The sequence below is a fragment of the Numenius arquata genome, chromosome 5 (genome assembly GCF_964106895.1).
Source record: "Numenius arquata chromosome 5, bNumArq3.hap1.1, whole genome shotgun sequence".
NCBI classification, from domain to species: Eukaryota; Metazoa; Chordata; class Aves; order Charadriiformes; family Scolopacidae; genus Numenius; species Numenius arquata.
This window is the reverse complement of record NC_133580.1, coordinates 56715123-56741759: the sequence shown is the minus strand read 5'-3', so window position 1 is coordinate 56741759 and position 26637 is coordinate 56715123. Positions and strand designations below refer to the sequence as shown.

Below are 26637 nucleotides of genomic sequence, written 5' to 3'. Positions count from 1 at the left end.
ATGCGGGTGTCGCTGCTGAGCCCCTTGCTCCTGCTCTCCCTCGGCTGCAGCCCGGGCGCCGCCGAGCTCTCGGCCGCCCGAGCCAAGTGCCCGACCCGCTGCGATGTCTCCAAGTGCCCCAGCCCCAGCTGCCCCAGCGGCTACGTCCCCGACCGCTGCAACTGCTGCCTCATCTGCGCCGCGGGCGAGGGGGACTCCTGCGGCCGCAAGGAGGACCCGCCTTGCGGGGACAGCCTCGACTGCCGCTACCCCATGGGCAAGCGCTTCGCCAAGGGGGTCTGCCAGTGCAAGCTCAGCGCCCAGGTGTGCGGCAGCGACGGCCGGACCTACGACAACATCTGCCAGCTGAAGGCGGTGAGCCGCAAGGCGCTGCAGCACGGGCTGCCCGCCGTCGCCCAGGTCCAGAAGGGAGCCTGTGAATCGGGTAGGAGCATGGCGGGGCCTGCCCCGGTGGGGCCGAGGGCGGCGGGCGGGCAGCACAGGGGCGCGCTTGGTTGCCAGGCTAGGAAAAAACGGGATGTGTCAGAGGCCTGGGAAGGCTGGGTGGCTTCAGGGGCTGTAAGTGGCACCAAGGTGAGGGCACCGTGCCCCACTGGCTGTGATGTGGGGAAGGTGTGCTCAGGTCCTTCCTGAACAGTAAAACTTCCCCTCGTTGATCCTCAGCACGGGCCAGAGGTCTCGGATGAGGTTTGGGAAGGTTTGCCCTTGGTAGCATGGCAGTGGGTGCCTCAGCAGGAGGAGAACGCACTTGACAGCATGGAAGCGAGCCCAGTGGCAGGCATTAGGCTGTCGGGGCAGGGCAGTAGCCACATCCTCAGCCGTCTCACGGCAGGGCACGCTGGCTGGCCAGCAGCACAAGCTTTCTCTCATCCTGCCAATGCCACCTCCATTTGGTAATGTTGGCACTTGCTGCTGAGGCATTTGGGTGGCATTGCCCACACAGGTGCTGCAGATCCATCACACCATGGCCCGCACAAGCAAAACAGGGTCCAGGGAGCCCTTGTGCTCTGGGGCCTTCCCAGGTGGTGTGTGGGAGGTTAATTGGATTCACCTGACAGGCATCTCCAGGCAGAAAATGTCTCTTAAAGCCATGTAGCTCCAACAGGGCAGAAAAAAGCACCAGGTAGTATGTAAAACACCTGAAACAGTGTTTTGCCATTTTTGTTTTCTTTTCATGAGAAGTTTTGTGGTCTTGTAGAGTCTAAAGTGGGGAAAAAAATGCCTGCAAACCTCCTTAACGTTTTAAAATATTGACACTCAGGATATCCAATGGTCTTATCTTTGCAGTAACGTACTAAGGCCTTTCCTCGGATATTGTGATGTGCTATGGCAACTTCAGGCTTGATGGTTTAACTTCAGAAAGTTTATTAATCACTTAAGTTGGTAATTATTTTTAATATTAAAATGAGTCACTTTATGGAAGTGTTAGTGCTGATAATATCTTTTTCACATATTTACTGATAAGTTATTGTAAGGGTTTGCCTCTGTTACCTTTCTCATAGCATTCCTGGAAAGAAAAGCCATATGCATAACGGAGTTTTAAATCATGCACGTTTCCATTATGTCAAGTGAACTACTAACCATCCTCTGTATTCATAGGCAGCAAACTTCCCAAAATTATTGGGAGGGATCAGAGGCAAAAGGGCTACCTGGTGTAGCTTTTCTGTGAATAGGGGATCTTTCATATATCCTGCTCTTGAGAGAAGGTAGACTGTGGTACAGAGAGGGAGGAGGTCAAATGATATTCCTGGAGTTTCTTTAGGGGTATCTCGTCAGAGCCAAGAATTGCTCCAGATGCCAGCCTGGAGCCGCAATGACCAGTCTCTTCAGTATTTTGTAGTTATAAATTGCTGTTTGCCTGTTCCTTTTCACATCAGCTTTAGTACTCCTAATACTTGATTGGAACTAATCCACATGAAATAACCAGAATGTTTAACCAAAATGAGTGAGTTAGTCTGCATCTAAGGGCTTACAGAGTGCTTGGGGTTTGGTATATATGACACTTTCTTTAAGGAATCCTCCTGAATCTACTGTTAACAGGCTTAGGAATTTGGAGCTGTTAGGTAGAGGTAACTTTTTTTCTTCCAAGCAACTATTTTAGTGTTCACTTTATTTTGGCTTTATTTTTTGTCCCAGAAAGCCTCCGCTTAGATGAAGCATCTGGTTCTCTGTTAAGTTGTAATTTTTTTTTTATTCAATTCTACAGCTGCACAAACTGAAGCTCAAAGAAACCAAGTGTCTTGCCCAAGGTCAGACTGAGTTGATGGTTGAGCCAGGAATAGAACTCAATTATGGTATTTTTTTTATTTTTTTTAAAACAATAACATGCAATGGCTGTAATGAGAGGTTTAGAAGAAAGTCGACAGTTTAAAATTACTGTCGAGTTTCTCTCTTTTCCCTGTTCTTGAAAGGAATCTGGCCTCAGATGACTCGGTTTGAAGGGCTAAGCTAGTTATCAAGCAAATCCAGTTTTACCATGCATATATTAAAACAATCTCAGATAACAGTAGCCTTACATAGTGTGACTTAGGCCATTTTCAGAACATGCAATGACCCTGAAGAGCAGCTTTTGAAATGTGTACTCCTGTCCATTTCCAGTTAATTATGCTGATGCTAACTTAGATTCTGGATGTGATAAACTGAGATAGCTGTGGTTTCCTGGTGACAGAAGTCTAGTGAATGAGGATGAATGAAAAAGTAGTAGTAAAGGGTGCAGAAAGGGAGTAAAGAGGTGCCCAGGATGACTGAGTGATAATTCCAAAATTGACAGAATTTTAAATATTTTTTCCCTTGCTGAAAGCATGGATTAGCTTGAAGAACGCCATGCCAAATTGCAAGTTTTAGATACAGTGTTCTTAAAGGGGTATGTACTGCATGGAGATAGAGGCACTCTATTATTGGTGTTCTTCAGTATGCTCATATTTTGGTTACTCATACAGTTAGCCTTATGCATCTGAGCAGACCCACGGACTTCTCTGAGGTACTAATAGGAACAGTCTGCAAAACTCCTAGGCAAATTTAAACTTTATGCTGTAAATATTTTATTTTTTTTTCCTCTTCAACCTTAATATATGAGGATTTTCTGAAACAGCTAGTTTTTTCCTGCCTTCTGTCACCTACTGTGAGAAAGACAAGCTGTTTCAGGCCAGCGTGTAAGTAATGGCATAAACGTTTATGGAAGGCAACCTCTGTAATCAAAGACCCGTTCTTACAGAGCCTTAATTCCCACTGCAGCAAATTCAACAATGCCACATATCAACCTATTAAAGTGTCAGACTTCTCACTCAAAGGATTCACAAGGTCACCTGCAATCTATGGCCAATTTATGTCAGACTCTTGCACAAAGGGCTATTTATGATCTCTCAGTACAGCATTCTTAGTACAGTTAATAATTCCCTGCAACGTTATTTTACTAATGGCTTCTGTGAAGGCAGTTCATATGTTGAAAGATTTGTGTTTTCTTACTGAGGATGTGCAAGCAAAAAAATTATTTTTTTTAAAAAATAAGGGCGCTGTTTTGTCAGTGCAACAAGGAAAATAATAAGATTGGTTAGAAAACTTACGAGGAAAGAAATTACAGAAAGCAAGTACATTGGCTTTGACACTGATCCTTTGCAGAGTTCTGCCTGAGAGTGTCTGTTGTCCGCCTTGTTTAACTGAAGTCGCTCATAAAGCGATCATGATGTAAAGCCTCACTCATGTCAGTCAAATCTTTGCAAGATATGAGCCTAAAAGTTCAGTTTCCTAAAAGAAATGTTTGAAATACAGTTAATGCGTGAGCAGAGTCATTTCACACAGTTCCATGTGGGGTGTTTGGAGTGTGCCTGTACATAACCTTAAAGATATAGAGCAACAACTGAGCATATCATTACTTGTATTCTGGGAAACTGGCCCAGCAAGAGATACTGAAGTCTCCTACTGGTATTATTGTCATCAAAGCCTTACAGCTGCCTCCAGCTGTATTGAGGGAAATGCACTGCAAGGTAGTGACTGGAAACACAAACTGTAGTCACATTCCTCTACTGATTGTTTTCCTTATGTCTGAGTTTGTTTTGAGTTCCTGCAGGTGAGGATGAATACTGTACAGTGTTTGGTAAATATTCAGAGTGTAGTACTTCACTGCTTCCTACAGGATAGCTAACAGGAAAGAGAGGTTCTCCGTGTGTCTCCTTATGAGAGTCTCTTGGGAAGGAGAAATAAGAAGCATTTGAAGTCAGTGAAGCAGTGAGGTGTCTGTGCTGGAAGGCTTGTACCAGTCCACCTCCGTCTGGCTGTTGTGATTGCTGCACTGCACAGGAAAGCCCCTTTGGTGTTGGTTCACCACATTGTTTGCATCTGTGCAGGATAGACATCCATTGTATAAACAAGTTGCCTGAACCATAATGTGGCATTAAACTCACCAAGGTTTTCTGGTCAGTGCACAGCTATGCAACTTGATCTTAATGCTGAATTCATCAGAAAAGCTGCCCATGAACCTATGTTTCCAGCAGATGTTTCTGTTTTTTAAGCAGAGACATTATAATCTTTTATTTGTCTTTCATTTCTTTCCATGAAAGCACAGTAGGGACAGTGTTTATCCCTGGTGATCAGATCTGCCAGGTTGCAGTCCTCCCTTAGACATAATAATTTTGCTGAACACACAGATCTTTTCTAAAGTTGGTTTTGAAAGGGAGACGAGGGAACAGCCTTAAAACAATGAGTTTCCCAGGCTCACAAATTCTTAATGAATATAAAATTGTGGATTTTAATACAACATAGTGTCTTTAAGAAAGCATTGAATGTGATTTGATTTAATTCTACAGGGACTAAGTTGGCAGATATTCAGAAACGTTCAGTCTTTCGAAAATGTAAATGGGTCTAGCTTTATTGTCTTCAGTGGGATTATGATGATTTATTTCTGCTGAAATTCTTTTTCAGTTCTCTTCATACTAGGTTAAGTCTACAAATTCGTTGGAGCTGTTCCTGATTTACAACAGTGTTAATGAGATTGGAATGGGTCTGTCGTCTCTGCAAGAAAGTAAATAAAACCCTATGAAATTAACTCATAGCCTGTAGATAACACTACTACCCAAGAAAAGCCTTAAGCTAAGTAATAAGGATACCCCTATCTGACAGACACTTAGCTTTAGCCATGTAAATCCAGTGGAGTTGGAGCCCATAGAACTGGAAATGTGAGATCAAATTTATAAAACAGGCTGAACTCTAGTTTATGCACTTAGATCCAAATCTAGATTTTGAGTGTTCTGTGAGAGGAGCTGGAGAGCTTCTGACCATCTAATCACTTCATTGAAATGATAGGATGGGGGTTCAGATCTACTGAAAATCTGGTTCATTTGTGGCTGTGGAGCAGATTGGGAAAACCTAGTTCTTTTGATTAAGAAATGTGTAGACAGCTAAAGACTCATACAGTATAAATTTGGGTTTGCTTCAAGTACAACCTGGTTGCAGAACCTTTAATACCTTAGTTATGTAACAGATAGATAATTGGATTAAATTATGGCTTTTTGCCAAGATGAATTAGCTTTGGTTAGTGTGAGATGATCTTGAACATGCAGTAATAACATGGAAAATAATGGATGTTATTGAGAGACCTTTGAAAAAATACGTGGCAAATCTCAGTAGGTCAATAGGTCACAATCCACAAAGCTGCTGCAAACGCAGAGCTTTTGTGTTCACAGTCCAGCAGAGGTCTGAGAGCTGCATGAAACTCTGCAAGACAGCAAGAGTATCTGGCAGGAAGTGGGGAAGAAAGAAAATGGCACACGTTTATTTTTATGTTTTAGAAAGAACACTAGCAGCAGCGAGCGTCTACCAACTAATTTAAATTAAAGGGTAGATTGAAGGTGTAAAATAAAGGCTTGATTTTGCTGCTACGGTTACAACATTTGTTTTCAGGGGGACCTTACACAGTATACAGTGTTGGATGTTGCTTCCTTCAGTTTCTCAGGCTGCAATTCCTCCCTTTTAAAGTGTAATGAGAACTTCTGATGAAAACCAACAGTTTGATAATTATTCACTAAAATGTTATTATTAATAGCCAACATGTCAGTTCCCTTAAATAGAGCTGTATGTGTGAGAGTAAATGTTAGTTTGCAGTTACATCATCCAAGTCCACAGTTTGAGTTCCTGGCATGTCGTATAATGTATTTAAAGGTTCTCATCACTCTCAGCTTGCAGAAAATGATTCAAGAGAGATCAGCTTCTATGAAGGTGTCTCAACTTTGAAAGTCAGTTTTCACCAGTATTTGGTCCCCACCAGACACTAGTAAGAGCAGCTCATCTCTAATCAGGCCAGTAGATCTTCAGCTACACCTTTCTTACAAAGCTTGCATGTCTTTTATTCCTCATCCTCCTTTGTTTCAACTTTCCCTTTAATATATAGTGCAGGTTTGGATTCACCTTCAGGTTGGAGTATTCTTGTCTTCTGTCTCCCAACGGAGGCGTTGTGGACTTCTGCTCAGACTAAGAAATGCTTTCACTATGTTGTGGAAAGAAGACAGGCTTTGCTTCAGTTTTAGAGTCTCCTGTCTGTATTTCTGCATTTTTTTTCTTCTACTCTTTCCATGTTTACGTTCATCTGCTATGTCTTTCAGACTTTGTCTACCCCAAATCTTACCTGGAAAGCCACTGCCACCCGTGATGTTTCCCTGGTGGCTAGTCAGGAGCTGTGCAGAACTGAGTTCTTTGGCAGGTGCCCTCCTCTGCTTTTGGCTGTGTGCAGTGCTGTGACATTCGGCAGAGGCGGAAGAGTTCAGCACTCAGCGGATGCAGAGGGATTTAGTTGCCCTGACTGACACAAAGCTATGCAGATTTACACGGACTGAAAGCCTGCATTCACCATGCTTCCCTCCTCTCCCCCCAATTCTATGCTAGTTCATCAGCTGAGGGTCTAGCCAACTGTCTTTCATAGACAGATAGTCATTTCTATTAAGATAAATGTGCTGATAATGTTCTGTCAGTGAGTGCTGTTCTGTATGCAAGCATTCAAAATCATATTAGTAGATGTGAAAGGCTATACTGCATAATCAGGCAAGCTGCTTGTGAACTGAAGGTAAGATAAATCTTCAGTGACCCAGTAAGCAAAATAAATAACAGTATATTGTGATTACATTTGACTGTCCTCTCCAATTCCTGTTTGCGGTGTCTCTTTTAAACTAAGTACTGAAACAAGCACGTTCAATTGGTTAGAGGGAATTTTCAGAGTGCGTGAGAATGTACATAAAAATAATAGACAGAATCTAATCCTGCCAAGTTGTTCCTTCTGTTTATACCGTATCATATAAATTTAGCTTGTTAAATGTAAGCATGGTTTCTTTCCCCTCAGAAGTAAATCCCATGTCCAGTAACAGGGAAAAGAGCTCACAGGCTTCTATGGAGAGATGCCTAATTGTCTTGATCTGGTTTCTTCAATACTTTCTTCCTCGGTACCAGTGTTGGGTCTATTCCATAAGTTCCTGCATTTGCTGTGGTGATATGAGGCCTCTCACTTTCTGATTTTGTCAGTCCTTTAACACTTTATAGTCTCTCAGACAGTTTTCACAATAGGAGCTATAACAACTAGTGCTCTGTCACCCACTGTCTTATTAATTCATTCAAAGACTAGAATAGAACAGGTCAGTGAGACATCTTGTTTGTAAAAAAAAAAAAAAAAAAGGTTAGACTCCATTCTGCTGTAATCTTTATATTCATCCCAAGTATTTACAAGTTACAAGGTTTAATGGTCAGTAAAACACCTGTAGATTAGGATTGGTGAAAATGATCTTTGAATTAAGAACCATGCAGAATACCAAAATGTATGAGAACCCTCTTCTCTCTCCTTTCTTTTCTCTGTATCTTTGCTTTTTGTGTCATGTCTCCTACCTACTTTCCTTTTAAAGACTTGGATAAAGGGCAGCTGGTGAAAGAAAAGTATATACTTTCAAAAGACAGAATCTGTATCTGGACTCATTATGTTATGTGATCTAGAAACAGGCAAATCTAGAACCCTAAGACCAGTGTTGACTTCGTACACAAGAGCTACTGTGCAGTAAGTTCATCCTTCACCATGATGAGAGCAAATCATGACAGCGCAAAGCATCATTTCTGAAGAGTTGATATTGTTTAGAAATTGGAATTTAGAGTCTCTGCCTCCTGACTAAATGGCAGAAAAAGAGTTCTGTCTCCTGGGATAAACAGTGTTCAGTTGCACCAGATTTGAAAAAACCCAAAAATGTTATCGCTGTATCTGATTACAACTTGTTTACTCCCTTCCCTAGATCCCATAGTTAATTTTAAAGCATCAGGCTGTGAATGTGAGAGATTGCTATTTGCGTGTGGTGATATGTCCCCTAGCATATGTTTAACATATGTGGTGATTGATAAGTCCCCGTGTATTAGGGATTCCAGATATGTTTGACATTCTAGCACAAGCAGCATTATTACTTTGTGATGTTAGAATCCTTAGTGTTGTGACATTAGAAGACAAAGATCTACAAAGATCTTCATTCCGCAGAATTATATTCAGTATTCATAAATGCTGCGTATAGTGCTGTTTAATGTAGCTTAATTCTGGCTTTTACCAGAATGCTTAGTATTTGGTAACCTGTTGCTATGCCCAGCTGCCTTGTGGCAGCTTAAATGTGAATTTGCAAAACTTTTTAGAATCATAGAATGGTTTAGGTTGGAAGAGACTTTTAGGATCATCAGGTCCAACCGCTGACCTAATACTGACAAGTTACCACTAAACCATGTCCCTCAGCACTACATCTACATGTCTTTTAAATACCTCCAGGGATGCCAACTCAACCACTTCCCTGGGAAACCTTTTCCAATGCTTGACAACCCTTTCTTCTTGGTGAAGAAAGTTTTCCTTATATCTAGAGTAAACCTTTCCTGACACAACTTGAGGCCATTTCCTCTTGTCCTAGCACTTGTTACTTGGGAGAAGAGTCCAACCCCCACCTCGCTACAACCCCCTTTCAGATAATAAATCAGAAAGAGATAAGATCTCCCCTGAGCCTCCTTTTCTCCAGACTAAACAACCCCAGCTCCCTCAGCTGCTCCTCGTAAGACTTGTTCTCTAGACCTCTCACCAGCTTTGTTGCCCTTCTCTGGACACGCTCCAGCATCTCAATGTCTTTCTTGTAGTGAGGGGCCCAAAACTGAACACAGCATTTAAGGTGCGGCCTCACCAGTGCCAAGTACAGAGGTACAATCGCTTCCTTAGTCCTGCTGGCCACACTATTTTTAATACAAGCCAGGATGCTATTTGCCTTAGGTGCAAAGCTAATAATTTACAGCAGATTTCTAATGTAAAATATCCTAACTTGAGTTCTAAACGTGGTTCCCAAATGCTGTGGCTGTATTACTCAGCACTTGTTAGACCACATCTAGAATACTGTATCCAGTTTTGGACCCCTCAGTACAAGAAAGGTGTTGACAAACTGGAGTGAATTCAGGAGAGGGTCATGAGGATGGTTAGGGCTGCTGGACATGTCTCCTGTGAGAAGAAGCTGTTGGAACTGGGCTTGTTCAGCCTGGTGAAGAGAGAACTTCAGGAGGACCTAACAGCAGCCTTCCTGTACTCATGAGGAAGTTATCAGGAAGATGGAGCCAGGCTCTTTACAGTGGTGCTTAGCGGGAGGATGAGAGACAATGGGCATGAGTTGAAACATGAGTCTCAACAAGAGAGTTTCAGACTAGATGTAAGAAACTTTTACCTCATGAAGGACAGTGAAGCAGTGGGACAAGTTGCCCAGAGAGTTTCTGGAGTCTCCATCCTTGGAGGTTTGCAAGTCCCACCTGGACAGAGCCTTAGAGCAACCTGGCTTGCCTTTGTAGCCAACCCAGCTTTGAGCAGGAGATTGAACTAGAAACCTTCTGAGGTCCCTTCCAACCTGACTTATCCTATGACCCTATACATGTTGGATAATAATTTGTAGTTATCCTGAGAAAATACTCCAGACAAGCCTTGTAGACATCCCAAGAAAATCAAAGAACTTATAGCCAAGTCATGCTGATGTTTCATTTTCTCAGGATCAAGCAAAATCCTGGATAAGTTTTGAACAATCTTAATGACTTCGATTTCTTTTCCAATACCTGTTTGAAAGCTATCCCAGTAGGAAAACCAGACCAATTCAAAGTTTTATTTATCTCACCTTCTTGGTAAAAAAGGATGTTGTCTTATTAACATATCCAATTCTTTCTGCTAGTATAGGTCACCTACAGTTGAGCAGCCCAAGATACAAATTCAACTTCATAGCGGATGTGGTGGAAAAGATTGCACCTGCAGTTGTGCACATTGAACTTTTCCTCAGGTAACACTTTCAATTCTTTGTGTTTTAATTGCATTGTTTAACAAAGGTCTACAAAGATTTTCCAGTGTAGTAACTTTGATTTTGGATTCTTGAAGTCACAAAATACTCTGAAACATTGCAGCAGACTCATTTATCCAGAGAACCACCCATTTGTGTTTTGTTCCTGTTTAGTAGATCTATTTTATTGGGCTTACAGTCTTTACAGTACTTTACATATTGTCTGCCATAAAATAAGTCTGTCTCATCTTTGGAGGTCTCTTCAGCCTCACTAAAATGAATTGCTTGTTGGATTATGTTTATTATCTCAGCTCAAAAAAAAACAAGTCCAGAAGGTAAGCTGGAAAAACAGCTCCTTGTTGCTTATTCCACTTTCAATGAGAGGCGATTTTATTTTGGCAAAGAGACCATTAAGAGGTAGCATGTTGACCAGGTGTAACCTATCTAAACACAGAAATGATTTCTGATATGAAAAAAATGTACTAAATTTGCTGACCAAAGCATACCAGTACTGAAGCTGGAGTTTAGTTTAACATTGAGTGCTCAAAACAACCTGGGAGGCAGGTTTAACATGAGGGCTCAAACCAACCTGCTGTCAAAACAAATTACTGAAAATATTATACGTATTCTATTACCTGAATACCTTTCTGCTTGGAGTACTCTAATTTTGCATAGGCTTAAGAATTTCTTGAATAATAGGCTTTTTTAATATGTAAAATTGAGATAATCAGGTTTTCTGAGACTTAGCTTTATGCATATTGTCATTGGTCTTTTAAGAGTGTTACAGTTGAAGATGTTTAAGATCTTAAGATAGATTGTTTCCCTATAAGTAAATGTTTGCCCAGCAGCCTGCTGGGCGCTAATTGGGATACTGCCTTCTGCCTGGGATTGGCTCCAATTCTTTACTGCTGAATAGCCCAGAGTTTTCAAACAATTTCCTAATAAGGACCACATCTTGGAAGAAAAAAGAGTTTGTGGACCTTTTCTCATCTACTGCCCAGGCGCTTTCTGTTCCCCTAACAAATCCAAGGTCATTACAGCAATTGTTCATAGAGAAAAGTCATAGTACTTTAAACAGTTGCTAGTCTTTTAACTGTCTATATTGCAGCAAATGTTGTTTCCCACCAGGTTTTACTCATTGTTAGTATTTTCCATTTCTTTTGTTTTATGTTCCCAGTCATGTCAGTTTCCAGATATGCTTTTTCCTACCAATCTACACCTGGGCTTCGTGATTCCCTGGGGCATCACCTCTTCCTTTACTCCTCTGTTCACCTGCAAGTTGTGGATGCCCCATCCCTGGAAGTGCTCAAGACCAGGCTGGACAGGGCTTTGAGCAACCTGGTCTAGTGGGAGGTGTCCCTGCCCATGGCAGGGAGGTTGGAACTCAGTGGGCTTTAAAGTTCCTTCCAACCCAAACCATTCTATGATTCTAAGATTCCTCCTTCTTCCCTTTTCCCCATTAGAGGATCAGTCCATTTGTCAGCCCTACTGTTTTCTGTCATTTTATTCCTGTGTAGAGGCAGCAACTGGTGGAATCAGATGGCCTGCTCTTCCTTCCCTTTATATCACCTTGCAAGGAAGGCTATAAAGACAGAATTGGAAACCGTAGGAAAAGGATGTTGCGGGTTGTCTGAAAACCTTGGTTTCTGTTTCCCTGGCCTGACTAAAAGCAGTCACAATTTTCAGAAAGGGATCCTTTCTTTGTTGGTTTTTTTAATTCAATTTTTGTACAGATTGTAACATTGGTCCTCAAATGCTTTGTTATTTCTCAGGGTGAGGGGTGGTAAATGATTTCTAATATAATCCTCTCTAAGTTATGCTTCCCTTATGAGTTCTAATTTTACTTTTTGTACAGGCACCCTCTGTTTGGTCGAAATGTTCCACTTTCCAGTGGATCTGGGTTTATTATGTCTGATTCTGGTTTAATTGTGACCAATGCTCACGTGGTGTCGAGCACGAATGCCATATCAGGGAGACAGCAATTAAAAGTGCAGCTACAGAATGGAGATACCTATGAAGCAACCATCAAAGACATTGACAAGAAATCTGACATTGCAACAATAAAGATTCACCCTAAGGTGAGCGGTATAAAGAGATGAATGAATTAATTTGGGAACCCTATTTCAGTTTCATTTAGCACAAAGTGATTGGCTGGAATATATCTTTAGGGATTCCTTGGAAATATATCTGGGGACAACAATGTACTGAACAAACTGTTTCTGTAGGCCTGAAATTTTTTCATATCTTAGAATTAAATTACTTGTCTTCTGTGTTATAAACTGCTAAAAAAAAAAAAAAATGCAGCTCAGTTAATGTGGCCAGATGCTGCTATCTTTACCTGAAGACCCAGGCTGTTTTGGCTAATCCTTCTAGCTTTGTGCCGATACATGGGTTGCAAGGTGGTACGTAGTGCCAGGAGAGTGGCAGGCTGGTCAGTAGGTGGTTTGTCCGCTATTTCTAGGAGATGGAGGGAATAATCTGCTGGAAAGTGATGAAATCTGTTTCAGAATCCTGCCATTTTTTTTTTTTTTAATTTTTTTTTTTTCTGGATGAAATGGAAAGGTACTGCTGCTAGCAGTTTGTTTCTGAAGACAGGTTAAAGCAGTAACACCCTGCAGTATGCTAATTTTACCTGGCATAAGTTTTGGGTATATGATAATGAGTGACTCTTTCATTAATGTAATGGAAATTGTATGTTCCTAACTTCTTATGAGTTTTTGATCTTTCCAATCAGGTTATTTTCAGGTATGAACTAATGGCTCTTTCTTTCTTTCTGTGTTTATGTAAGAAAAAACTACCAGTATTGTTACTAGGACACTCTGCTGATCTGAGGCCAGGAGAATTTGTGGTGGCAATTGGAAGTCCGTTTGCCTTACAGAACACTGTGACAACAGGTATTGTCAGCACTGCTCAGCGAGATGGCAAAGAACTTGGGCTGCGGGACTCGGATATGGATTACATTCAGACAGATGCTATTATTAATGTAAGTACTAGGTGTGTGAGGAACTGAGCTTCATGGTCCTGGGACCTTGAAATTCCCACCTATTTAGCAGGGAAGTGTGTGCTCTGAAAGATGAATCCACTAAACAAAAGAAGCTTTTTTAAAAATCAGAAATAGGCTCTTTTTATAAAAGACCATGCAGTGTCTGTGAATTGCATTCAGGCATTAGTGCTGTGAAAGGTACATTAAATAAAACTGCCCTCTTTGAGGTTGTCTATGAAGATGTTATGTATGACAGACTTTCTCCTTCTGTAGATCTTGTGCAGTAACACATGGCTGTATAGACCCCCAGTAAATCAACACGTTTCCCTCTCTGCTTGTTCAGCTAATCTGGCCAAGCAAGATGTAGAGTACAGCCAAGGGGTTTCTTTCATCTCCGTGCATTAGAACCAGATGGAGTACTAAGTTGATAGTGTCTGCTTCAGTCTAATTACAGGACACCCAGGTAAGAACTTAAGGAGAGGGTTGGTTTTGTTGCTATTGCTCTTGTTTTCCCTTTACACATCACATACCGCAAGTAACAATCTAGATGTAAAATAACATAAAGTTTGAGATAAAGTTTGGAGTTAAGGGTCCAGGCACTGCGTGTTGTATAGAAATACATGGAAATAATATCCCTTCAGAGCAGCTTGGAGGGATCCAAAGAGCTTAAGTAAAGTACTTATGCGTATATAACTTGTGATTCTAAAAAGAGCACTGCACGCATATCTGAGGTAGAAAATGGTCTGAAATTTTATGGCTTAAATCTGTTATACATTGAAAGGAAAATATTTTCAGCATTTATTTGCTGGACCTCAATATCACATTTGACATAAGTCATAACGCTTAGCATTTTACGCACACAAAGTGCTTCACAAATACTTATCATCACAGACTTGTCAAGAGAAATTGTATGGGGGAAAAAAAGAAGGTATGAAAAAAAGAGCACTTTGTGCTAAGATACGATGTAAAAGTGAGCTTTTTCAAAAAGCTTCTGTATGATCCAGGAGCTGAACTTCTTAAGACATTTAATTGGAATTACTTTATTAAGTTATAAAAGGAGAATAGGAAAACTTATGCAAAAAGGATTACTTGGGAGCACAGATTGAATTGGTGGCAGAGACTGAATAAGAACATGGGATTCTTGACTTCACGCCTGTACACATTCCTCAAGATCAAAATGCTTCCTTGTATATACTTAGGCATTCACTACCCTCAGAAGCTAACGAGCAAGTTTAGACAAGGGTAGCAGAGTGTGTCAGATAATGCTAGACCAAATGGAATAATGATAGTAGAGGAGGTAAAGAAAATGACAATATATTTGAATTGCTTTGCCATCTGAGACCAAAAAATATGAAGATAGTCCCTGGCATAGGGATGCTTTGTGCTTAGCTAATGCGCTAGTTTTCTCCTGAGAATGGGAGGAGTTTGAGAGCTGGTCTGTTCAGAGCATTCCTGTGGCTCAGCCAAGACTTTCCTGCAGGAATGTGCATGCAGCTGCCTTCTGAGAAGTGCTAGGACAGCAGGAACATGGGGCAGAAGAAAACAGGGCCATACGTTCCTAAATGGAGCTATACTGTATGTGCTGAAGTTCTCTCATTCTCACATCCTTCAAGCAGAGGACAAATGAATGAAAGGTGATAAGGAAGGTTGAAAAATCATTATCTTGTGTCTGACTGACACAAAGGAACCAAAAACCAAGTGTGTAGCCTCTGATCACTGAAAAGATGCAATGTAAGAAATTGATCTCTTTGTTTAACTCAAACCTTGAAACTGTTTTAAAATCTTTAATGCCTATTTTATTATTCTGAGAATCTATAAGGTTTGTCCAGTGCTATCTAAGTATAAACAGTTTATATGGCTCATGTTGCTGTCATGCATCACTTAGCTTTTGTTTATTTTGAGTGGTAAATTGCTGCTCTTGGCTGTTCAGTAGACCTGCTTGAAAACTCTGGCCTCGCTCAAAAACAAGCTTTTTGAGCCAACATGAAGATGGTCAAGGAACTTCTCCAGCTCCCACTTCCTGTAGTCCTGTTGGATGTTTCCTTTGAAGGCCATTAGGTATTAGGCAATTTCAGACTGCTCAGAGCTGCTATACGCCCTCCCTAGAGGGTTGCATGTCTGTGGTTACTAAATGAATCCTTACGTAGTACCTACCTCATAGCAATATGCCGTGATTAAACACATAAAGCACTGAGTTCTTCTCTGGTGGAAAATAAGAGAGACTGACAGTGTTACAAACCAGTGATGAATAAATCTGCTTAAGAACTGTACGTGCACCTCAATGAAGTATAGCTTTAGATAGAAATTAATTACTTCAAACCTTGTTCTGACAGTCTGTAGAAGAATCAAAATACTCATTTTAACTATTTAATGATTCTTCTTAAACGTAGGGTCTAACTATTTGAATTATTAGAGTGGTAAGTTGCTGCTCCTAACTTAAGGCTTGTTTCTGAAAAGATAAAAAACAATCTAATCACCAGAGGTGTGAATGGGTGGATAAGACCTACCTGTATTCTTCTGTGATCGATATTGTGTCCTTCAGTACTGCAGAAGTACTCAAGTACAGAAATCATCTTTCATTTACTTAGAAACAAAATAGTATTTAAAATGAAAATTGCATTTCCTACAGTGAAGCACCAATTTATTGTTCCCTTATGTCATTTTTACAGTATGGCAACTCTGGAGGACCTCTAGTTAATCTGGTAAGTCCAGGTGATTTGGTTTTTGTGTTTTGTTTCAAGAGCTAGTTTGAAATAAGTGGGAGAACTTTTTATTTTATTTTTTTAAAGATTCATAGGTTATACCAGCTTCCAGTCATTCAAGCTAATGATAGGCAGATGCCCTGAAGCTAATGCAAACTATGCAAATTAGGTCTCAGTTCATACCCCTCTGAAAAATATTTCCCCATAGAGCAGAGGAACTTCTACACAGCAGTGAGGAAAATGGGATCTAGTAGGAGCAGTTATGCTCGTTCACACTATTAAAACCTGGAATGCACGGCAATGATGGGACCTGGTTAATCCACATAACTGATTTAAGATTGCTTTAAACCAGCACTGATTTGCAGGCCAGTGAATTGTCTCTGTAGTGGTAGTAGTGACTTCACCGCCCGCTCAGCGGAGGGAATCTCTTGGCGAGTGGTAGGATGGACCTTGGATGAACAAACTGTACTGTAATCTCTCTGGCCATCACAGTTAAATGCGAAAGGGATTGTGAATCAGAGCCCAGATCCTCCCTTACAAGTAATGTTTATTTCTTGAGTGATTACAACACTGTAAAATTTCTTACACCAGCTTTTAATGTGAAATGCTAGGCAGTGAGCTGAACCCTGTCGCTTAGGAGCAAATTAACTGTGTGTTGTCTCTCAACAGGATGGTGAAGTGATTGGGATTAACACCTTGAAGGTCACAGCTGGAATTTCTTTTGCTATTCCTTCAGACCGCATCACTCAGTTTCTCACAGAGTCGCATGACAAACAAAGTAAAGGTAAGGTCTGCAAAAAACAGCAACATCTTCCAATTATTATCCTGATCTGTTGGTGAAGTGCCAAAAGTCACAGGTCTGGGATCCTATTGGTGAAAGGAGCAGCATTATTTTACAGGATAGAATACCATAGACTTGGAAACAGAGAACAACTTCATAGAAGTGGGAGAGGCATTTTATTGCTCAAACCCCTGAAGAGTAGACAGTATCTGTATAAATCTGGGAAAAAGGGCCCCTGAGGATAGTGAGGACACAGATGAGTCATTACAGTCTCAAATGATCTTGAGAACTGATGGGGACTTGTTCAAGGAGTCTTATCCTCCTCTTTCACATATTGTCCAAGAAAAAATGTGATTAAGGTGTACTGTGGAGAATAAGGTAAGAACTTCTTATAACACTTGTCCAGAGGTAGTGTAGTGTGTGCACTGTCAGTGGATGATCTTTATTTTGCCATGGCCATCTATGTCAGTGCTATATAATTGGATATTGTGATAGGCTTTCAGATCCCAGTGGAAGAAAAGCTGTGTGGTAATTCCTGAAAAAATACATGGGGAAGAGGCAGAAAAAGAGAAGTACCAAAAGAGCATATAAATCTAAATATACCAGCAAATGAAACCTGCAGTGTTCTGGACTTTTTTTGTGTTCCTGCCTTGTATCTGTCACACTGTACGACGTGTCATACTACGTGCTGCACGGCCAAAGCTGATCTAGTAATGCTTCATCCAGGCCAAACCTTCCTTTCTCTTCTGCTTGCCAATTTATCTGCCCACACCCTACTCATCTTGTATCAGGACCGTTGGCTGCTGCTTCTTTTGAATCTTTTTGATATTAATCTTTTCTTCTCCGGAGTTCATCCAGTTGCTGATGCCAGGGTTGTTTCCCTACACTTCTGTCCTCTCAGTGTTCTCTCAAATACTGTTATTTCAGAAACTTCCCTTAAAGTTATGCACAGAATCACAGAATGGTTAGAGTTGGAAGGGACCTTGAAGATCATTTTAGTTCCAGCCCCCCTGCCATGGGCAGGGACACCTCCCACTAGACCAGGTTGCTCAAAGCCCCTTCCAACCCGGCCTTGAACACTTCCAGGGATGAGGCATCCACAACTTTCTTGGGCAACCTGTTCCAGTGTCTCGCCACCCTCAAAGTTAAGAATTTCTTCCTAGTATTTAACCTAAATCTCCCCTCTTTCAGTTTAAAACCATCACTCCTCATCCTATCACTACGCTCCTTCCCCATCTCTCCTGTAGGCCCCCATTAGGTACTGGAAGGCTGCTATAAGGTCTTCCCAGAGCCTTCCATCACAGTTCTGATAAGTCCTCTCATACATGTTTTGCTGAATTCCCCACATTAGATTGTTTGCACTTGTTGATCGAGGGGAGGGAGGGGGTTAGAATTGATGAAAAAAATTGTTAGTGTGCTGAAAAGTACATCTCAAAGTAGCTGACAACTTCGTTTCAGCCAAGTTGGAAAAAAAACCCTATTTATTCACCAGATTACTAACTCTTGGCTTCTGTATCGTTGGTGATGTTACCCTTCAGAACCAAGCTGCTTATCTCAAAACAGAGAGGAGTGATGGCTCACCCTGCAGGCATGGATGGCTCTAGAGGCATGAACACAAGCCTTGTGCTGAAAGCCCACCATGTGCCAAGGTGATCCTGGTAACTGAGGCTGGAAAGTCAGTGAAGGCGAGAGATTCCACCACTGACATCAGCCTTCTTGCTCCTTCAGGCACCTTTGCCTCCAGAGAATGATGAACCCCCAGAGAGCAGCTAGGGGGCCTAGATATAACTTTGTCTATGGAACCTTAAGAAAAAGAAAACAATGAAAGATTCAAGTTTTATCTTGTGGTTGTAATGTACTGTCTGATTTTTTTTCATCATTCACATTATCCCCTAATCAAAGGAAAAGGATTCACACTTACTCTTAGCATCAGTGTGAGTGTCACTGCTTGGCATACCCTGGGCACAGGCAATTTTAATGTTTTTTATTTTTTAATTTTTTTTTGCTTTTGCTTGTCTGAACTGCCTCTTGTACTTTTGCTGCAGGTAGAAGAACAGTCATTTAAAGCTCTTGATGCGTAGAGAAAGAGAATTTCTAAGAGATATTTGCACCATATTTGAGACTTAGTCTGCATTTTTTAGGCCTTTAGTAATAGTTTTCACTTTTGTTGTATAGGCGTTATTTCTTGACATAAGTAATTTATGTAAGCAGAATTTTTGGGATGTTTTTATCATGTTTTCTTTTGCTCCGATTACATTTCAGTAGTTTCATTGGGATCCACCCTTATGGTACAATTAGGTCATAGAAATAAGTTTAAGGGTATTATCATTTTGCTCTAAATATCATATTGCCTGAAGATGATAAAATTCCCTTAGCAGACCGCTCTTTCAAGATCTACGCTGGCATATATCTCAGAATATTGTTTAATAAGCTTGACCTTAGTCTTTTAAATCTCAGTTGATCAGATAACTACCACTTTTATATAGAAGGCGTGTATTTTTGAAGTTCCATCCATTGTATGTAACAGCAATATATGATCTACTGAAGTACAGGAGTGGAGAGAGAGAAGAAATGAGAGGATGGGATTTGAATGAAGTATTTGCACTGATTATTATTATCCAAACATTCTATATTACCTAATGCATTTGCTTTCCTTCTGTGGAACAGAAATCTCTGTAAATAGTGAACTGCTGCTGGATACTTGGGGTCACCTGCTTGTGACTTTCTATTAACACAAAACAGATTTAAGTTTAAAATATTGGTTGAGGCTGGTTTGCTTGACTTTGTACCACTGGAATCGGTGTTTAATCTGGCCTGGTGTTTACAAAAAGGAAACGTGATCTGAATATCTCTCTGCTGTGCTCTGCTCCAGCTTTAAGCTGCAATGGTTTCACATTTGTTCAACCTTATAGTTCTAACATATTAACCTATTAACTAATTTTGGGACCTCACCCTGATGACGTCCTGCTTAGATTTACGATCTCATATTATTCTGGTTCTCTTAATTATTTTTTCTTTTGCCTCATGGTTCCACAAATTGCCAGAATGACAGGTTTTGAGACTTTTTATTCACAGAGCAGATGTAATATGACAGTGGTAGTTCCAGGTGCCACATACTGTTCTGCTAACGTGACTTAACCCTGACATCAAAATGCCTATCCTTTGGGGATGATAAAACACTACAACGGGTTCTCTGTGTCTGCACAGTCTCTGATGAACTCTGCCAGTTCTAATAAACTGGACAATTATATTCACTCTAATAATTGTTGATGAAAACTTTGGGGTTTGTGCAAGATATTTGACTTGGGTTAAATTGAATGCAATGGACTTGTGCAAAACGAAAGGCCTGAAGTTTTTTTACCTGTATTCTGACATATAAATTGGCTGCAGGATGGGAAGAGGAGGAATCTAGACTATGCTGCTAAAATAATCCATAGCTCTTAGCTATTAGTTTTACTTTTATATAATAGCCTGCTACTGTTATAGTACGAACCACTGCTTGCAGTGAGACAAACTTACTGTGGAGAGAGGCCTGGAGGCCATTTTGCATTTTAATGCATCAACAGGAGTGAAATAATACCCCAGCCTGCCCACAGAGGAAGGTATAAGAAGACTTTTAGTTGTGAATAAGTTTGTGCTTACCAGATTTTTATTTTTTTTTCCCCAAAGCCTTATTTTTACGTGTATCATTAGCCACTGGGGAAATAATTCACTTTTAGATCAGCAGCATTTCTGCTGTCGCTTTTCATTCTTACCCGGTGTCCTCCTTGCTAGTTTGTATCTTCCAGATCAGTTTCTTTTGTCCCTCCTTTCATTTTCGTTTTTCTGTCCTGTAAACATTCCTAACTCAGCCCCCAGAGTATGGTTTGTCATTCTGTGTATTTCTGCATCACACAGGCGATGACCAGCAGCAAATTGTTTAATGCAAACAGTAAACCGTCACCAGAGAGTCCGTCATCTGTGTATCTTATGAAAACAACTTCATCATTTAACTTTCCAGATTGCAGGGATGGGGGGATTATTTTCAGGTGGCAGAATTATCGTGTATGGATATTGTTAAAAAGTGAAAACTTGCATTTATGCCATGTATACTAGGGAACGACTGTGAGCGCACTAGTTCACGGCCATGCCCAAAGCTTTTGAGACATCAGTTTTGAGTAACTGGACTTCTTAATGACATTCTTACTAGAGCTGATTTTGATCTCATTAGTTTCACTTTAAAATACAAGAGAGACAGAACATTTCAGGGAAAAGCAGGGATGACGGTTACAGATGTGAGATTGTTCAGAGTGTAGTAAATGCAATGCTTAGTGGTCAACATTTTCACTAATAGGAATATAGGACATGCATAAGATCCAGGACTGATTCCTGTACTTGGGACTGTTTTTCTTGGGAAGAATAGGGGTTAGAGGAGACTCTGTGCATCTCCTTTTCAAACTTTTTCCTCGCATGAGAACATGGAGAAGCTCAAAGAAATTGCGAAGTAGTTATGCTGGAACAAGTAAGGGGAAATATTGTTTCATAACGGATGTAACTAACTACTGAAGCAGTCACTTTAGGAAGTCATCAAACTGCATTTTTTTCATAAGACAGCTGTGCAATATCATGACTACTAAAAGCCAAGTACAGAAGTGTGGTGCTGGTCCTAAAACAGTGAATTTTCAGCATTTAAAATTCTGTAGAGTCCTGGCTAATCATAGATTCAGAATAGTTTGGGTTGAAAGGGACCTTTTAAAGGTCATCTGCAATGAACAGTCTGAATCTGCCCTTTTTTAGTTTAAAACTATTACCCCTTGTTCTGTCGCAACAGGCTCTACTAAAAAGGTTGTATTCCCATCTTTCTTATAAGCCCCCTTTAAGTACTGGAAGGCTGCTAAAAGGTCTCCCCAGAGCCTACTCTTCTCTAGGCTGAACAACCCCAACTCTCTCAGCCTGTGCTCATAGGAGAAGTGTTCCATCCCTATTTTTGTGATCATTTTGGCTAAGGTCTATGGGTTTGGTTTTTTAAAACTTGCTTTTTATTCTTTGGGGTAGAAATAACACGCCATTTGCATTAGGATCAGTGAGAGTCTTGTGGTTTTCCTTTTTTCTGAAAGGTGGAAGTTTTAATTTCTTTAAATCACATTTTCTACATTCTACCATATGATTAAATAGTCTTTCAGTTTCAGATGAAATGGTAGTTTGTTATGAAATTTTCCCTTTACTGAAGTCATGTGATAGCAGATCACAGAAATTTCCCTGATTTTCCTGAGGGAAAACTCTTAAAGTGTAAATGAACTTCTCTTGCAGAGAGAAGGATTGTCATTTTGTACACCAAGGCTAAACAAAATAATAAATGACCTCAGTGTAGATGTGTATGATTTCTGTTTAGTTTTGTTAAAAGCTGATACATCCTGTTTTAATTGACAGGTATTTGGGGTCATCAAAGTAGTTATTTTTGTCAGTGTTTGCCTAAATTTCTTAAATATCCTCTGTGTTATTTTCAGATGGGAAGAAACGTTTCATTGGCATCAGAATGCTGACAATAACACCTGCGTAAGTATCTTAGAAAGATAATCTATATGACCATGCATACGAGATGTGTGGTCAATAGTGGTTCAGAACTTCAACATTCAGCTTTCATTACAAATCTCCAGAGAATCCCAAAGTGTGCATTGGCTTCTATGAAGTCTGCAAACATTTTAATGATATTGGTGACACCAATCACTGGAAAATCACTGTCAGTCATTCTCTAAATGCTGATAATTGTGGATGCCCTGTTGATAGTTTAGGGAAATCAGGAAGCACCTGAACATGGATTTTGATGAGGATGTCTGGAGATATACCACATTTCAGGTGATATTTAAACAAGCTGCTGCTCTCGGGTGACCATGAGTTCCAGTGGCAGTTTGGCTGTCTTAGTGTTTGGCAGTAGTTTTCTTAGTGCCAATAGAGACCATATGATGTGAGATTTGTCGCCTAAGCATTAACTGGAAAAAAAGGAGTTGCTAAAGTGCAGAACTAAAGCTTCACGCCTCCATGTTAGCAAAGCCAGAATATGGACATCCTCCTCCAGTTCTTTACTGTCTTTTCTCTCTCATGTTGCTTTGTGTCTTGCTGTCAAACAGATATATTCTGGGATAACAAATGAAGGCTCTTAGGCTTGTGTTCTTTCCCAGCGGTAGGCACGTTTCCAGTGTGGCAGTAGACTACAAAATTAAACAAGACAATTTCCAGCTGGAGTTGTAGTAAAGCCATCTTTGAGTTACGCTCTTGCAATCCTCCCCAAAGGGTCAGATCCTCAGCTGGAACAAATCAGCGTAATGGCATTAACATCACTGGGCCACCACCGATGGAGAGACACTCAGAATGTTTCTTTGAGTAATTGTCAAGTGAACACGATTTTACTGCTTTTGTGGTGTCCAATGAAGCAGTGTAAGATGTTTCCAGGCCTGTTTTCAGGAAAAGAGTACTTCCTGTGGTGTGTTTGCTTTAGTCATTTAATTGTTAGCTTCCTCAGTACAAAATGAAATTAAGTTAAGCTGTGTGCAGCCATTTTGGCTTGCTTTCCATCTGGGGGACCCCAGGTTTTCATGGTGGACAGCAGAGTAGTCCATCATTGGTTTAAAACCCTTTCTTTCTAGAAATGGGTTTTAAGCCACACTGTACACAGACCTGAAATGATGTCATCTTCTCAGAAATGAGGGGATGTTTTGAGAGTCTCATTTTGCAGCTGCTTCCTGTCTTCTTTTAGAAAGGGGTGCACAAACAATTCCTCAAGAAAACTTGAGGAAGCTGGAATTTCCTTGGAAAACCCTCACAGTTCTGATCTGTCTGATGACTGAAGTTATCAGAAGCTATATTGTTCTAGGTAAAGACAAATTAAGAATGACTTGCAAAATGAAAGAAGCAAAACAGCAAATTGCTGCCCCATTGCCAGCATTAATTCTTTGGGGCAGGAATGTCTTTTGTCCCTGCACAGCAGCCAGGACAGAGAGGACTACTGTCCCTGTGCTCTTCCACAGCGCCCTCTCTGCTACTGCTACAAATAGAAAAAGTCAGGTTCTTGCAGGAGATGCTTGAGACCATTAAATATAGCATGATTTGCACAGGTAAATAGTTTTTGACTCTTTAAAATCTATGTTACTTGTTTTAATCCAAATTCAGATCCCTTCCATGCTCATCACAAGAACAAGAGGCAACAATTAACTGTTGTTGTTCATTTTTGGTCACAAAAATTTGAGAATAAATAAAAAATTATTTTTGAATGCTACCACTTTTGTAGCGGAATCAAATGCTATATAATTTTTTTTCTTCTTTTAGCTTGGTGGAAGAACTGAAACACAATAATGCTGATTTTCCTGATGTCAGAAGTGGAATTTATGTACATGAAGTTGTTCCAAACTCACCTTCTCATAGGTATGTAGAGCACATTATTTTTTTCACCATAAATAAATCTCCAAATAGATACTAGTAGTTAATATTTCTATTTATATTCAAGTACTTTCTCATACAAGTCTTGATTTGTATTTAAACAGTTAAAAATTGTGCTCTTACATTTAAAAAAAGTTAAAATATTTGTGCTAAGATTCTAGTTACACCTACAAAAGTAAAATATTTCCGTATCAGAACTTCTAAAATGACATTACGAAACACTAATGTGCAAATTTAAAGAACATCCCAAATGCAATGGACCAAATTCTCTTTCTGAAAAGTATGTTGAATATTAATAAATAGAAACTTGGCCTGAGTTTGAACAAGAAACAGGATAGCATTTACAGAAGATACTGTCAGCGCTATTATCTGAGACAATGCTTTGTCTTAGGGGAAGAGACTATTTTACAGACCAGTTAGAAAATAAGAAAGACTCTTCTAAAAAATTACCTTAGGAATTACTTTAGAAAATGCAAAGGCAGTAAAAGTGGCTATTCTAGATTACATTTGAACAGCAAGGAGAAGTAATTTACCTGTAGTTCTGTTGGTACACTTTGTGTGTCTTGAAATTTTGAGAGTGGTTTAATTTCCAATGCTTGAAATACACACTGGAGATATAAAAGCATGCTCTGGAGTGAGTCAGTCATGGCTAAAAGTCTTCTCTGGTTTTCCTCTGCTGTAGTTTTGTGGAAGACAAAGAGAAGGGTAGACTGCTTTTACTGTTGGTGTGTGCTGGTTTAGAAGAAAATCCTCAGTGAAATAACGCAAGCTTGATTTTGCACTTAACGAGTACTACTGATTATTCTTTCACAGTCAGAAGGGTGGAATTTCCCTTCAATGGAAACTAAATCAAGTAAAAATTTATCACATCAGCCAAAGAGGTGGTGAATAGTCTCTGTACTCTTTCTCTGCGTAGAATACATACTTGCCGCCTTTTTCTTGTCATTGCAGAGGAGGGATCCAAGATGGAGATATTATAGTTAAAGTCAATGGGCGTCCTTTGATGACTTCCAGTGACCTGCAAGAGGCTGTGATGAATGAATCACCTCTACTACTTGAAGTTCGAAGAGGAAATGATGACTTGCTATTTAACATTGAGCCTGAAGTTGTCATGTAAATAGAATTGAGGAAGCTCTCACCATAATTAAACTCACTTACTCTGGAACACTAGATACCTCCTTTACAGCTACAGTAATTACACTTCCTGTTGACTAATGACAAGGTGGACTAACTTAATTGCCTGAGCCATTTCTGTACATAGTAGCTAGAATGAATTCAGTTATGCCATTTATAGAAGATTTAACTTTCAAAGGAATTTAAGAACTGTGATGGGGAAGGAGGGAAAAAAAACTGGGTAACTGTTAAAAATGGGGTCCACTTCCAGTTCCTGTAGGTTCAGAGCAGATTCAGTTCTGTATTTTGAAAGACCAAAATACCACTGGAAGGGAGAAAGCATGCCCAAAGGGGAAATTATTCTTAAACTGCAGTCATGGCTGCAGCAGAACCAAGCTATTGCAATGCACAATTGAGCTTTTTTTTTTTTATGTAACTTTTTCAATGTGAAACTAGTCTTGGCAAAGCTTGTATTTGTTCTTAGTGCTTGTACGCTACATGTCAATGCAGGTAGATTAAATCTGTAAATATCGAAAGGAACAAAAATGGTATCAGGCTATAGAGTGTTACACCTAGGTCATGCGATTTTGGAATATAGTAAATGATTCTTATAGAATTAATGCCTTATTATATATAAATCAAAACGATGTGCTGAACAAAGTTAAGTTTGAGAAGATGCACAGTTTTTTTAAGAATTTGATACAAATTAGTTTTGCATTTTACTGGTAAGCTTTGCTGTAAAATTGTTATACTACTTTTGGCTTGTACTGTGTATGTTTCTACTGTAAGGAGATTAAAGTTTACACAAATAATGTGTTGATGTAAACATCTTTTTAAACAAGTATGTCTTCCCTCCCTCTTCTGTCAGACTGGAATAGACTCTCCCAAGAGAAAATTTTCTTACAGAAAATTGGGCTGTGATGTTATGAAAACCCTTTGCAGCCCTATGGTATGATTATTCTGCCCTTATGTAGACTATGTTTAGAAATGCTTTGCACACAAGTCATTTATTTACACTTTTTCATATTTATGAATTGTGCTTTCCTGTCATTTAGAGTATCTAGTTGGGATCCTGTTGTCCTCAATTCTGCCTGTACGTGACAAGAAGCAGAAAGGAAGCACAATTCACCCTGTTACTACAGCTAGAGCCTGTGAGACTTTTTATGTAATAAACCTGGGACAGAAATTGCTAAAAGCTAAATCCAGGTCTCCAAAAACACACCACTCTCTTTTTTTCTTGGCAAATATTGCTGCCGTTCCCAAAGAGACAGAGTGTCTCTGCCTGGAGCATTTTCTACAGCAAGCTATGTTTTCTAGACTTGGTGCAACTCCTTTTTGCATCAGGGTGTGCCT

At 40.1% G+C, this 26637-nt stretch overlaps 1 protein-coding gene across 1 annotated transcript; it reads left to right on the top strand.

The window, feature by feature from the left end:
- HTRA3 (HtrA serine peptidase 3) lies at positions 1–26090 on the top strand. The gene is made up of 9 exons (XM_074147464.1): positions 1–424; positions 10196–10295; positions 12148–12370; positions 13081–13275; positions 15945–15977; positions 16647–16761; positions 22245–22293; positions 24061–24156; positions 25123–26090. The coding sequence occupies exons 1-9, from the start codon at positions 1–3 to the stop codon at positions 25286–25288; spliced, it is 1401 nt and encodes a 466-aa protein (XP_074003565.1). The 3' UTR covers positions 25289–26090.
- The last annotated feature ends 547 nt before the right edge of the window (positions 26091–26637 follow it).